We start from the raw sequence: 14,837 nt of genomic DNA on the forward strand, positions 1-14,837 counted from the left end.
CCCAGCCCTCATCAATCGCTACAATTTGTTTTGTAATTTGTTTTAAACAGAAAAATATCTACATGATTTTTGTAGATACAATGAGCTCATATCATACATTGACTTCTGAAATATGTTTGTATAATAATAATATTTTGTAAAGCACAGAGTAATCAGATACATCTACATCATAATTCACGTTTATCTGATTTCATACGAGTGAGGTTTGAATATGACAACTTATCCGTTTGGCCCCTTGACCACTTATTCTAAACTCTCTTTTAATGGTCACCTCTGGTGGCGGGAGAGCTAAGGGAACAACAGGCTGTGGTTGGTTTGCCACTTTTGTTGTTAGCTTTGCTATTTCCTCTTTAATCTTTTTAACTGAATCCAGAACACTTGTTTTTGTTTGCTTGCCAGTGCCTCGGTGTCCTGATTGATGCCTGTTGCCACCATCTGTGGCATCTGGTCGGATTGTGTAGCATTTTTAGCATACGAGATTAGCGTTAGCAGAAATGTGCGGGCTACTTCCTCATCTTCATTTTCAATAACCTTTTCCGTCTCTTCACTTATTATTCTTATCAGAGTGTACTTTTTGGAAGGCTTTACCATTTCAATTTTAGCAAAAGAACACAGTTTGTGTAGCTGTTCTGGATGAAGCTGCACTAAGGCCTCGCTTAGCTGGTCTTGTAGCTGCTCCAATTCCATAATATTCCTTTTTCTGTGGATTCACTGTCTTTCGAGGCACAGCTGAACCATGCTGTGCTACCAAGTTTTGTTGCACTTTTGAAGAAGAAGAAGAAGAAGCTTTCTGTTGGTTTTCAGTGGATTTTATTGTCCTTTTTCCAGCAACACACAACACGTTTATTTTAACTTGTGCATGTTCACCAACACACACCCCTCTCTTTTTCGACCAGAGGCCTCTGCTCCAAAAAAAAAAAAACATGCTCAAAACTGGCGAACGCCACCGAGTGACACAACAGTGCTACTTCATGCCTTTACATGCTTACTTTAATTACTTTTAGACTAAAACCAAACTAAGGAAGGAACTAATAGGAAGCAAACAAAATAAAGTATTTGGGGGGTCCAAAAGAAACCTCAAGGACATCTACTTTTCCCACATTCTACTAATACAGAAAAATGACAGAACAATGAAGGAATTCAGTTTTTCACATTGTTATAACACATTTAAAAAAGTTACAAAAAAGAAAATGGTTTTCAGTTACTGTTCATACTGTGATATTATACATTCATACTGTGTAATGAATCATTTGCAGAGGATTATGCATTGGTGATTGATTGATTATGATGATTGTTGAAGTGAGTGATGAAGTGATTGATGCATTATGCATTATTCATTGGGAAATCTGGGAAATGAAAAGACATTGTTTTAAAATGTCTGGTCCTGTAATTGTAGTTGAATTCTGTAGTCTGTCGGTCCTGGTGGCTTAGGTGTACATTGAAATGTACATCCACTGAAAATAAAGAAAGATTAACTTGTTTCAATCTTTTTTCAAGTTTTAATTTTCTTTTTAGATGTGTGAAAGTTTGTAACCATAAACTACTGACAAGAAGACTATGTTTTGGTACCTCAGACTCTCGGAGATTCATGGTTTTTCCATCAGACAGTTGTTTGAAGATTTCTGTTGAGCAACACACAACGTGTAAGAAAAAAAAAGTATCTCTAAGAATAAAATGTGTATTTTCAGCTGCTTGTATTTTAACATTGTAGCATGAGCATATATTTTAATTTACAAGACAAGAGTTATAAATATTTACTGTGGAGAAAACAATTGTTACATGCTCCTTCACTTACTGTACATGCAGTCCAAGCGAAGGATGAGACTGATGAAGTTCTCCAGGGTTATGTGCCCAGATGAAGCTCCGTAGCGCACAGCCATCAAATTCAGCATGCCATCACTGACCCTCCTTTCTGACAGACACACAATAACTCAGAGTTTGTAAATTTATTTCATTGTTGTAACATCTTGGTGTGATATTATGTGTTTTACACAAAACAAATTTCCACTCACACAACTTGCCACAAATGCATGACAGTAGTGAGTCAAACTATTAAAATTGTATCAAAATTGTATTTAATATCTATAAGAATGAATTCTTTTTCATCTGATTTTGAATATTAATGCAGTTAATCACACATTCTTTTAGACAGGCTCTTGCAAATTCTGTTACTTTTATGTTGTACTGTAGTAATCACACTGCTGCTGCTACTACTACAAACTTTCTGTTGTATACAATTCCATAAATTTACAATCAACAGAAAACAGGAAGTCCAAGTTGGTATACCTAAAGCAATGAATGCATTTCTCAGATCACTCAGTGACACCGTTCCTGTTCTGTGAACATCAATGTGGAAGAAAATGTTCTGGTAAAAGAAGAAAACATGACAGGAAAATGTTCAGGAAAATCTTCTGTAATGCTGGTTGCATCTTAAGGGTACAATGAACAGGCTGCTATACAATAATGTGTTAAACATTAAAAATATTTATCTTACAATGTGAAATGTTTAACGTGGTCTTGGATCCACTTACCTTGTACATGTCAATCTTCTTCCACAGATGGAAAAATTCTCCACTGTTGAGTTTGCCTGTGATTGATGTCTTTTTAGCTCAACATTAAGGTAACAATGTTTTCATGTACAGCACCTGTGCTTTATGTAACTGCAATCACTGTGCCATATTTTTCTGTAGCATTTAAGTAGTTTGAATAGTGAAAAATAAAATGAAAATTATATATACACATTTATTTATTTACATTGTTTAAGTCATACCAAATCATCAGTAATCATGTTTATCACAACAGGATACATCCATCAGAGCAACCATGCTGCGACAGGCATCAATAGTGAAGTGACCAGATTTTAGGTCTTCTAAATAAAACAGAAAAATTATTGTCAGAAGCATATGACATTTATATGGCACTTAAAAAAAGATTACAATGTATTTTAATTTTTATTGAGTTCTTATTGGGCTTGTCAAGCCTGTGAAGAGTTTCACAATCCAAACCTTTCAGGATCTTGTTTAGAAGCCTCTGGAGCTGCTCAGCATCTACTTCTTCATACTGGAAACAAAAAGAAAACAAGATAGAAAAAACTGTTCCCATGTCCAAGAAAATGCTCTTTCTGTATGTATCTAAAACATGTGGGTTGCTATGACTGTTGATCTTTTTTGATATTTTAACTCAGTGCAGGACAGTACACCAGCAAAGACTTCACAACAAGCTGACCATCATACACATGTGACACAGTATGGTGTTATAAAATCGACTGTGGCCCATTTACACATCCTGTCCACATACAGGGCAACGGTAGCATTGCTTTGATATTGTTTCTGCTCATCAAGTCCAATATTCACTCTGTTTTTAGCTGTCTTTTGGCATTCCCCAGCTCCTGAGGGAAATGTAGTTGCTATATGCTCACTATGTTTATTAGCTAGTTGCTAACTTTGTATGACTTTGATGCTGTGAAGGCAAGGTACAGTGGATTTTTAGAGATTTAGAACTATAAATAATTAGGGCAAAAATGCAAAACGGAGGGCTGAAAAACCAAAAGAATGAGCTGAAAGTCTGCTAAACCCTCTTTAAAAAAGCTAAGTTAGCTAAAATGATGTTGGTGAGACATGTTAGTGAGAAATTACCTTGTCAGAGTATTGGAGGAAAATGGATTGCTTTGGTCCATCATTCTGTGGATTTCTGATCTGGAGCTGAGATTTTAAAGTAGAAGAGAAAGTAAGAGAGACATTCAGTCATTTTAGCCTAAATAAAACTAGCAAAACACATTTCACATAATACTGACAAAATATAATTAAAATGTAACATAATAGAAACAAAATAAGTTAACCCACAATACTGTGATATTTTATAATGTGCCTACCTTTTGAACTGACTCATATTTGTGGTCATAAGAACGCTCACTGTGAGGAATAGACCAAAAACATTCCACATGGGATTGATGCCTTTCGTTCTTTCTTAATACAAAGCAAATAACATCTTATATATGTCATGCGGAATATTTGGGTCATTTTGCATCTTTGTCTGCTCATTTCTTGATGACAGATAAGACAAACAGTGAGAGAAGCATTGTGTTGAGAGAATGAGCATACCTGACATGGGTCTCTGCCTTGGAGTGGATGAACAGGATGAAGGAGGCTGTCTCATTGGGCTTCTCGGTGGATGGCACAATCAGGTATTCACCAGGTGTTAGCAAAAGAAACATCATCACCTCCCGTGTTTTATTGTAGGTTTTAGCCAGAGGTGCGTGGGTGTTGAAGAAAGAGCTTGGAAGCATCCCCCTGTGAGCCTCATACTGTAATAATAAATAGATTTCTCTTCAGTTTGTATCATTTAAAACAGCTGCATACTGTAAATGGAAAATGTAAAACAAGGACTGGGATTCAATTGTTTTTTACTTGTTCAGGCACCGTGTAGAAAATCAGTGGAAGAAGAGTTCATGTTGGGGACAAAAAAGCAATTACTTCAATTAATAACCATCACATTTTCAATTGAGATAATGAAATGATTATTATAGGCAAATAAATACTTACAGAAAATGAAAAGCTGAGCAGGACACAAATCTGCTTTTGTTGTTACACTGCCCCAAAAAAGTTGCATGGACTTTGACTTTGGTTTTCCATTTACTGTGTTTACTTTGTTTTACTGCAAATTGTCTAAAAATGGCTCTCCAAACAAAATAGTAGTTGGGGGATTGCCAATATTATAGTGACAATTTACACATTTAGAGTTAAAATCTGAAACTTGGAAAATGCTGCATCATCACTTTGAAAAGTTCGAATAAATATTCTGATATTGTTTTCTCATTGTTTAATTCCAGTTGTGATCCTTAAGATTTTTATAAATCAAATCCTGTTTCTGATACTTTTTATTGTCAGCATAGCATTCAGTGTTTTTACATTATGTAAAATTGTATCATGCATGAAAGATTCACAGATGCATTGTACAGTATGTAATTGTTTGTTACTATTGGAACTTTTGTCTCATTGATCAGCCTTCATGTTTACTTTTCTTATACAGATGGATTAAAGTTCTGTTTTTTTTTAACCTTTATTTGTTCAGGGTAGGTCCACTATCGCTCATTTTCAGTAACACCCTGTTCACAACCACACAGTCATACATTCACACCTGGAAGCTGACCAGTACAACCACACTCTGACCCACTGGCCATTGAGCAGCTCCACTCAAACAGTTATGATTAATAGCCTTGGGCATCACAGTGAGGGCAGTGGAAGCACTGGTTTGTCATCTGTCCCCGCCCAGATATAATATTGCCGGTAGCAGCTTAATTGCTTCGGTAACTACCACTGGCAACCACTGCCTTATTCAGTAATTGCTAAGAAGAACTGAACAATACCTATCACCGCTTCACATTAAAAACATTCAAATGATAAACACAGGATGTGTTTTAGATTTACTGCAGCAGTAATATTTTAGTGCATTCAACGTGATGGCATGAAAAGCTCAAAACTGTGGCCTACATTAAAGTTTCATTGTTGTTTTTCTCTTAAACTGAAAACAACTGCTACTTTCCATGTCTACTGTATACATGACACACAGTATCCATTGTAGTCCACAGACTGTGACAGAACCAACGAAGAGCAATGTTTACCTTAAATACACAGAATCCAATGTTGCGAAGGTGGACCTTGTGTCGGTTCCTCTTGTCGGGCTTTTGCATAAGAGACACCAGTATGTTATAGTCGCCATGTTTCTCTGAATACTGACCATCTATCTTGACCCGATACTGTGGATTCGTACAGAAACTGTCTGGTAGACAAAGCGAGAGATGAGGTTCATTTACATTGTGCCATTCTGAGTGACTGCACTGAAAGATGCAGATGAAAACAAGGTTAGATGAACATCAGTCTCATCAAGCTTGAATCAGTTTATTACTGATTATATTCAGTTTGTTACTGATTATGCTGTAGTTTGTAGTTATAGACTATTTGTGAAATATTTATGTTCTGTATTATATAATATGCAAAGTCAAATCAGTCAAAGTCAGTCAGTGAGTTGGAGTTGTGTATTTCAATTACACTACTATGACATTTTACTGTCCTGTTTTTATGCCTCAGTGTTGGCCACAGCTGTGGCTGGAGGCATTGTGTTTTTGGACTGTCCATCCATAGGCACATCTGTACACCTCAGTACTGCCTTGAGGGAGTTTCTTCAAATTTGGCACAAGTGCCCACTCGGACTCAAGAGTGAACTGATTAGATTTTGGTGGTCAAAGGTTAAGGTCACTGTGACCTGGTTGGCAGAGACATACAACCATGAGGTTATAGTCTTCTGCATCTTCTCACAGTTCTCACAGGTTAACAATTTTACAATCAAGTGATAGTTGATCACAGATTTTGTATAAAATTTGAGAAAAGTATTATTAAAGGAAATAATGTTAATGCTTTACTAAATTGTTGCCTAGTTGGACCTACTGTAACAGTAAAGATGTTGCTGCATTGTGAGATCTTAGCAGTTACCTTGGTGAGTACATCATTATTATATACAGTATGAAAGAACTGATGGCTCATGGAGCTACAAAATAAAACAAAAAAAAAGTTTCATGGTCGCACTAAATAACAACACACTACTGTAGCCACACAAAGTGAGTTATTTATAGAGATCACCATTGATAACTTTGAGCCATTTAAATCAGGCACCGGCAGTGCCTGTGGAAATGCCAGGCCATAAGAAATGTCTTCCAAACTTTGAGACAGCCCATAGTTACCTATGTGAACTCATCAGAACTAAGCATATAAGATTAACAAGGAAACTTGTGTTTCCATGTACAGTATGTTACAGATAATGGCTGTTTCCTAAATCACTTCAGTGTTTGCAGAATCTCTCAGCCCTATTCAAACACAAAGCTTCTTCTTTTATATCATAGGTCTTTTTTTTTTTCCTTTTTTTTTTAAAATAAGTCTAGATATTATGGAACCACCTTTATTTTGTATGCATCCTCCAGCAGAAATTCCTGCAATCCATTTGCCCTCATATATGGATGTCTCCCAGGGAGAGTTGCTATCAAGGAAATCTGGACTCGAGCAGCAGATATCAAGTACCACATAGGATTTACAGAAGTCTTCCAGGTTCATCCTGTTGAAATCAGAGAGCTTCGATATTATGTTTTTCTTCTGGGTCTGATGCTGCATTGAAACACTACTCCAAGTACAGTATTTAAAAAAAGAAAAGTTTTTATGGTTTTATCAGTTGAGGCAAGTTAGATGAAATATTTTACATGCATCTGTCCGTCTCTTTGTTGTAAAGCAATGCTGTTATTGTACACAGTAACAACTACAAATAAGCAGATAATTAAAATGAAAGATATTAAGTGTGAGTAGGGCAGTTAACATTCAGATGCTTAGACGTTTCTCATATTTTGTTATGGTTGAGGTCTCTTCACCAGGAGGGTGAGGGAGAACTGAGGCAGGACTCAAGTATGCTGACCCAGGTGCTAGGGGACAAAAAAAAGACGGTTTACTGGTAAAAGAACACAAAGTAACAAAAGAACATAAAGTCCAAGTACGTATACAGTCCGGGTAGAGTTGAGATGGTGGAGGAGATCAGAACAAACAGGTGAACCGTGGGACTGACAGCAAAATCCAGGAGAGCGGGAGGATGAGGACGGACAGGTGAAGAAACAAAAAGAGGCGAACGACAAAAGAAAAGCAACCGCACAGGAACTGTCAGCGGGAAAAAGCCTAATGCCGCTTCGCTAGACTCAAACACAAAACATACCACGAGATCCACCGCACAGGAACTGTCAGCGGGGGAGTCTCCATAAATCCAACACAAAACATATAACCGACGTACAAAATGTAGTCCACAGCACAGGAACTGTCAGCGTGGAAATCAAAAATCACGTATAACACATATCACGACTAACGACTGTTAGTGGGTATGTAACTGTTTACATTTCATGTATAATGCTCCAGTGACAGCGGAGCTGTCTGCCAGAGGTATAAATAAGGAGGGCGTCAATCAGCGGGATGCACCCCAGCTGTGTGCACCGACAAACAAATCGCTAATTGCGAATGCAACACAGCTGAGGTGCGAATCCCGCAGGTCGAGAGAACAGAGGAGAGAGAGGTGGAAGAGAGGCAGGTCGCGCCAAGCGGACCTGATATATTTGACCAAATCTGCTTACCAAAACTCTCCATTGTTGCGCACTTCAAGGCACTGCGCACGATCCTGAGCACTCACGGTTTGCCATCGAGATGACCTTGAAGACAATAATGAAAACAATATTGTTTATCGTTACCTAAATAAACAATATTTAGTTAAAAGACTTCATCTCAGAGAATAGCTAAAATATTATTTACATTTTTAAATTTTGGATAAAGTTGGTGTGTAGCACAGTGGAGCAGTAGTTATCTATGTGGCCTCACAGTAGGAAAGCTCCTGGTTTGAATCTACAGCCGAATGGGGCCTTTGTGTGTGCAATTTTCATGTTCTCCCCATGCCTGTGTGGCTTTTCTCTGGGTACTCTGGCTTCTTTCCACAGTCCCAAGACTTGCAGGTTAGATTATCTTATTTTTTAATCTGATAAAATCCAATATGCTCATGGCAATGATGAATCTTCCATATCCACAAAAGTTCCTCAGGGTTCTGTGCTAGGTCCAACTCCCTTTGCTTTATAATGCTTCTCTTAGGCAATATTATTAGGAAACATTGCATACATTTCCAATTGGTCAAGGCAGATGGCTGCTCGGCAAGAGCCTGGTTCTGTCTGAGGTTTATCTCCAATTAAAGGGATATTTTCCTTCCCACTGTCACCAGGTGCTTGCTCAAGGGGGATTTGTTGGGTTTCACATTACTTTGTGAAAAAAAAAAAAAATCAAAGAACAGGAGTTGTTTTTACCTATCACTCCAGTCTCCCTTCCACTCTCCATGGCCCCAGGGGTTCCACAAACGTACCAGGTTTACAACTTGCCTTTGACTTAATATCTGAGCAGTAATCATTCCGGGAGAATGCACCATTAATATATACCATACTTGAAAGAAAGCAATAAATTATTCCATAATTAATATGCAAAGGTACTGTATGATAAAGTAGAAACTTAAAAACATATCAGCTAGAGTAGAATAGCTGCTGTAATATTGTTTGTATGATTATTATCACAAAACTGCAATTTAATTTACTTCCAATTCCAAGAGCATTTTCCCAAATGTAACTCCTCACCTGTTTGACCCCAGTGACAGTGTAAGCATGGCCCGAGACCAACCCATTTGGTAATTCATTGTTGGCATATGTTTTCTAGAAGCCAAAGACATTTAAGATTACTAAAAGTAGACTGATCATTTTCAAAATAACAAAGCTCTATTAATATATGCTCTTGTCAGACAGCCACAACCCGTATGGCAAGTTTCATATGGTTGATGAGGGTAGTAGAGTTAACATCCATGACTACCACTAACAAGCTCATGTCTTACTATGTTTACTGTTTGCTGACCAGTATTAGACGTGTGTACTATTAATGAAATGGCTGTGTGCTTGAAAATGGTGTTCAGTGACTTTTTGTCTTCTTCATTTGTATGATAATTTCCCAGAAGTTATTCTAAACATATTAGGTGTTGCTGAGCAACAAACTCATATTAATGTGCTGATTGAAGGAGACAGCAGGATCAAATGTAACACCAAGATCAAAGTCGTAGCCAGCAGGTGGATTTTGGGTTTCAACCCAAGGTTTAAACACCTTGGTGTCATCCATACTTGACTGTGACTCAGGCTGTGGTTGTTGGAGGCACCTGGAAGTTACTGATCTTCTCAGATCAAATTTTTCATATATGTTTATAATCTATATTTATGTCATTCTAAAAGGGTTTTTCTGGGGGAGTTTTTCCTTATCCCTTTTCCTTAGTTGACTTTCTGTGCCTATTTGGGTGCAGTGAATCTGAAATATTAGCTACAGCCCTTAGAACACCTCTTCACTAGAGAAATGTACAGTACCTTCAATTTCAATCTGTCTTTTTCTCCTATAGTTGAAATTAATGTATTGCGTTGTGTGGTATGTTTATACTTACCCCCTGAGGTGTATGATGTGTACCACATCCCATTAGAGTATGATATTTGCCAGCTCTGTTCATCAGGTCCCACAGGTTTGAAGGGGGTTGAGATAACTGGATACACATGTGAACACCACCAGTAAAGTCCATCATAGCCTCTGAAAGACTTCCACCGCTCAGGTCGCTATAGGAACCACACACCCTGACACAAGTGAATGCAACATGATTCATACTCCAGAAATAAGACAAAACTCATTTATGTCTGAAAAAAAATTCTTTTCTTTTTATACTTTGCATATGCTTTCTCCAGTAAAGCAGGCCAGAATTCATTTCGGTTTTTGGAATGGACAAAGATGAGTTTGCCATAGATTGTCGGTAGCTTGTCATCAATAACGACATCCACCCATTTCCCAAATCTCCAGAACTAAATGGTAAAAAAAAAAAGAGTATCAAAGTGGTATTTTAATATAAAATCCATTTATTGCCAAATGACTACAACCCATAGACATCAGCTTGGATACAGCAGTTGATAAATCAGTCTCTTGTCAGGGTCCACACGATAGCTGATCTAGATCATGGAATATTTTTGTGACAACTGAGCAAACACTTCAGCTGATGAACGTAATGTAATATGCTCAAACCTACAGAATAGCTATTACATTCACTCTGTGGTGAGCGTTTTGTCACCTCATATTGTTTCATTTTATTGTATGTTTTGTAGTAAAGTCAAAACAATAAAAGGTGTGTCACAGTCCTTTCATAAATTATGATGATGGCATTCCAACACATATAGTACTCAGCACATTAGGGCTGCTCCATAAAAGTCAACTAGTTGAATCATTTGTCGAGAGACCTGTCAGTCGACTGACACTCTTCTATTTGAATTCTCAGCTGGGTACAGCCCTACAGCACATTATATTAGAGTGTGATTTCTGCCAGTGTTCAATGACAATAATAACCAGGCTTCCAGTTGATATTTACCCTGAAGTGAAAGAGTCCACAGTAGTCTTTATCAAATGTTTGCTCAAGACGGACAACCCACTCTAAGAAGTGTCTCTGGCATGTCAGAGCTCCAATAGAGGCAAGAAACCAGCAGTCTCCTGAGTAAAAAGACATTTGTTGAGTTGTCAGAAAGACAAGTAAGCACAACAATAATGCCTTATGAATGAAGCAATTTCCCTACCAAGCTCTCCTTGACCAAAGTCAAACCTTGAGGCACCATCAAGCACAAAGGATGGATTAGGTGCAATTTCCTGAAACAGAGCATTAAAGATGCTAAATAAATACAATTAGACTTTAAAAAGTTGAGAGAGTCACAGTTTTTAAAACTCAATACAATATCTGGCCAAGAAGAGAACCACTCCTAGTAGACCACAACTAAATAAAATGAATATCCTAAAATTACCACCACACAGTGAGTGTGCACTGCACTGAGATTTCTCACAAGCAGCAGTTTTTATATATACAGTACTTGGTAATATGGACATTTTAGGAAAGAGCACCATTTGTCAAGATATTCTATAAGTGTAGTGAGTTTTTATAGTTTTTCCTATATATGTACTTTAGAAAGGAAATTAATTGATCTGAAGCCTATTATAACAGTTTTTCTTGTTGACTTTAGCCCATTCCTTGAAACATCACTATCATTCAAGTTTACATTTGTCAAAATAGTTTATACATGCAGCACAGTAGAGCACCATAGTGCATCAGCAAAAGAATATGCCTCACCCAAAACCTTTAGCGCATCTTTGAAAAACAAGACATCTACCTGTACTTGGACTGTGGGAGGCAAATTTCTCAATTACAGGGAGGAGATATTATGTAAACATTATTCAAACCGGCCATACAGGTTGAGTTAGAGACTTGTCGTGAGTTAAAACTGATAAACACTGAATCATTATAAGATGTTACTGTAGGTTTGAGCCATAGCTGAATCGGCCGATTAAACATTTATGATGGTACAGTATCTCCTCTGTGATTTAACCCCACCAAAACACTCACCGCTGGTCTCTTCCACTCTACACAGGCCAGCTTAGAAGGCTCCAGTAACCCTTCACCGATGGAGCTCCTGTCAGGGGGGAACATATCATCTCTGTACCTTTCTCTTTTCTGGAGACAGTGCTGTTTCAGCTGCTGATAATCTTGGTTAAATAACCTCGCAGGCTGGGCAATGCTCTCATTGTAGCGAGCCTCCATGATGTTCAGACAAACACCAGGGGGAGGCATTGCTGCAGTGTCTGGGCTTGACTAAGAATCAAAAGATCCACAATTATTTAGACATTCACAATGAAAATTAGAGAGACACAGATGCAGAAGGAAGAAATGAAGGAAACAAGTGTCTCAGTAAAGTGTTGAATTAAGATCACTTAATATAACATTTATCCTAATGACAACTCTGGTATGGATTGCATACAGTACACACAGAAGTCTTTTAACATTTAAATGTGGGCTGCCTGGTTTCTTGCAACAAAAAGCATTGCCCTAGGTCAGTATGCCACAAACTGCTAAATTGTGAAATCTGAATCAACTAATGGCTTTTGAAGACCTTACCTCACTGGCTCGAGAGAAAAAATGTGTAGTGCAGTAAGGACCGAAGTCAAATCAGCAAGTAAGAACAAAGAGGCTGACACTTAAATAATGCCTGTACCATGCCTCAGGCATACCAGGGTTGGATGGTGCCTTCTTACCTATAGATAGTTTTTCATCAAGTAAACCCCGCCTTTGTTCACCTGCAGTATATTCCTGTAGCCTATTGTAAGACAGAGGGAGAGACTCACAAAGCGAGGTTGAGTTTCACTTAAAAACACCTAGCAGCTCATATTTATCGTATAGTCTTTAACCAGCTCATTATGTGTCCATTGCATGCACGTTTATCTTCACAGCAGCAGAGTGGTTGTCAGGGATGAACAAACAAGTATTAAAGCTGTCACATGGATAGCACTGGTTGGTTGCAAACTCAAGGTGTTGGCCGCCAGTGTTTACAAAAGGTTGGGTCTGTTTATTCTTACATGAACCTTCAATACCCTGATACTGACTATTTGTGTTTCGCTTATTATTAACACCACTAAGTGAATATGCAGCTCAAAGTCCATCTTGACTAAGCTGTGGTCAATTTAGTCAGCAAACTCATAAATTCTTACATCATAACTCATTGGCAATAATCTCCTAACATATCCATAATCATATGTGTATCAGGAATAATCATTAACTGTGTGTAAACTTAGTTATGAGTCCAAAACTCTCTACCTGTTAGCAAACATTTGATATTGTGCTTGAACAGACACTCAGGTTTTCAAACTATTGAACAAAAACATCAAATTAAAAATCTTCACTAACTGTACTGTCTGGTACTACAGCATATGGCTTAATATGAACAGGGCCTTACTTTGAAAGGCAGGCTTAAGTGAAACTAACCATTGCTGCTTATGAGAAAAATAGGTCACTGCAGTGTAGCAGTCATTGTGATTACTAATGTTTCACTTTTTATATATAACAATGTAATATCCTACTGTACCATTGTTCAGCATTTTCTTGCTGTTGTCAGTTGATGTTTGTTTTAATCACTGATTTATTCTGTCATTAATATAATGTCATTTGCCTTCTTTCTCCATAGCACATAAACTTCTGTATTCTGATAAATACAATAAAATACAATTTTGCCTTTCCCCCACTGAAGGTGTTAGTGTAATATTGCAACATTTTTATTTCTCCTATTTTGACTTTAAAAACACTACATTAAATTCTGACCAAAAAGATTTATTTCATCTTTCTCACAATGCTGACCTATATGTCTCATGATACATGTGCAGCTAACAGAAAGAACTCTGCAAGCTGCTGCTTGAATTGCAGTGTAAGCAGAAACTTTCTTTTGCTGACAGCCTTGAGGGCATCTAATTTTAATTTTAGACTTGGATGTCCCCAGATTAGTTTACACTTTGCCACTAGCATTTTAAGCAGCCAGCTACGATTGCTAAAAGGAAGGGTGCAGTTTCATCCAAAGGAAAATGGCTGAACCTGCTTAATTGTGTACATGTTCATGTGAGCTACTGAGTGAAAAGAATGTAACAAATTGATAGTAGTAAATGATTTACCTATGTCACCACTTTATGGGAATCTGATAATTGAGGAAGTTCTATGCTTGCATTCTGTTTGAATTAATCGCTGGTGAATTAGAAGGGAAACATATACATTTTCAGTGTATCATTCATCATCAACTGCCCTTGCCTAGCAACACTTTTCCCCATTTGTAATCATGCATTGCCTTAAGCACATTACTGTGCATCTAATTAATGTTCACATTCTTCTATGAAGCAAAACCCCTTAGGTAAGTTTCCAGTAACACTCTTGTCACTGGTAGCACAAGGACCGTGATTTTCCTTCTTTTTCCCACTGAGCATGCATACATTGGCCTAAACACAGACACACAAATACACAAGTCATTGTTTATTTCTGATATGGCTCCAAATAGACTACCAAGTAGGATTTAAATGATATACTGTAACCTTTTTCTGGGAATTCCTAAAAACTAGCACTAAGGACAGGCAAGGTGTTAACCTGATAACAGTATCTTGTCAGAAATGAAAGGCTCTGTTTGCAGAGATTCTTCCAGTAGGCTCTGTTCAACTGCCTGTATTAGCTCAGTGGGTGTAGGAGTGGCTTACTCTATATCCTGTGATTGTAGTTGTGGCACTTCCTGCATTTAAACAAACAGAGGAAATGTCTGGATTTGCATGAATCTCCTAGACACTTGTCACCCAAAACAACACACTCAGCCTACTTAATCACACACAGGTGATACATAAGTGTGTGCAAATCCACTGTAA

General features: G+C 37.7%; 1 protein-coding gene across 1 annotated transcript; it reads right to left on the reverse strand.

Moving 5' to 3' along the window:
• Positions 1 to 823: 823 nt before the first annotated feature.
• On the reverse strand, positions 824 to 12,602 carry LOC109973686 (calpain-1 catalytic subunit-like). The gene is made up of 21 exons (XM_020623469.1): positions 12,565 to 12,602; positions 12,016 to 12,261; positions 11,198 to 11,267; positions 10,996 to 11,114; positions 10,305 to 10,438; positions 10,033 to 10,216; positions 9,191 to 9,265; positions 8,870 to 8,955; positions 8,156 to 8,230; positions 6,950 to 7,104; positions 5,621 to 5,778; positions 4,101 to 4,303; positions 3,872 to 3,911; positions 3,636 to 3,701; positions 3,006 to 3,060; positions 2,808 to 2,869; positions 2,532 to 2,600; positions 2,287 to 2,365; positions 1,796 to 1,912; positions 1,570 to 1,622; positions 824 to 1,454 (listed from the first exon to the last, which is right to left on the reverse strand). Exons 2-21 carry the CDS (start codon positions 12,238 to 12,240, stop codon positions 1,428 to 1,430), a joined length of 2,052 nt encoding a protein of 683 aa, XP_020479125.1. The 5' UTR covers positions 12,241 to 12,261; positions 12,565 to 12,602; the 3' UTR covers positions 824 to 1,427.
• Positions 12,603 to 14,837: the final 2,235 nt, after the last annotated feature.

The sequence above is a fragment of the Monopterus albus genome, unplaced genomic scaffold (genome assembly GCF_001952655.1).
Source record: "Monopterus albus unplaced genomic scaffold, M_albus_1.0 scaffold300.1, whole genome shotgun sequence".
In the NCBI taxonomy this organism is placed as follows: domain Eukaryota; kingdom Metazoa; phylum Chordata; class Actinopteri; order Synbranchiformes; family Synbranchidae; genus Monopterus; species Monopterus albus.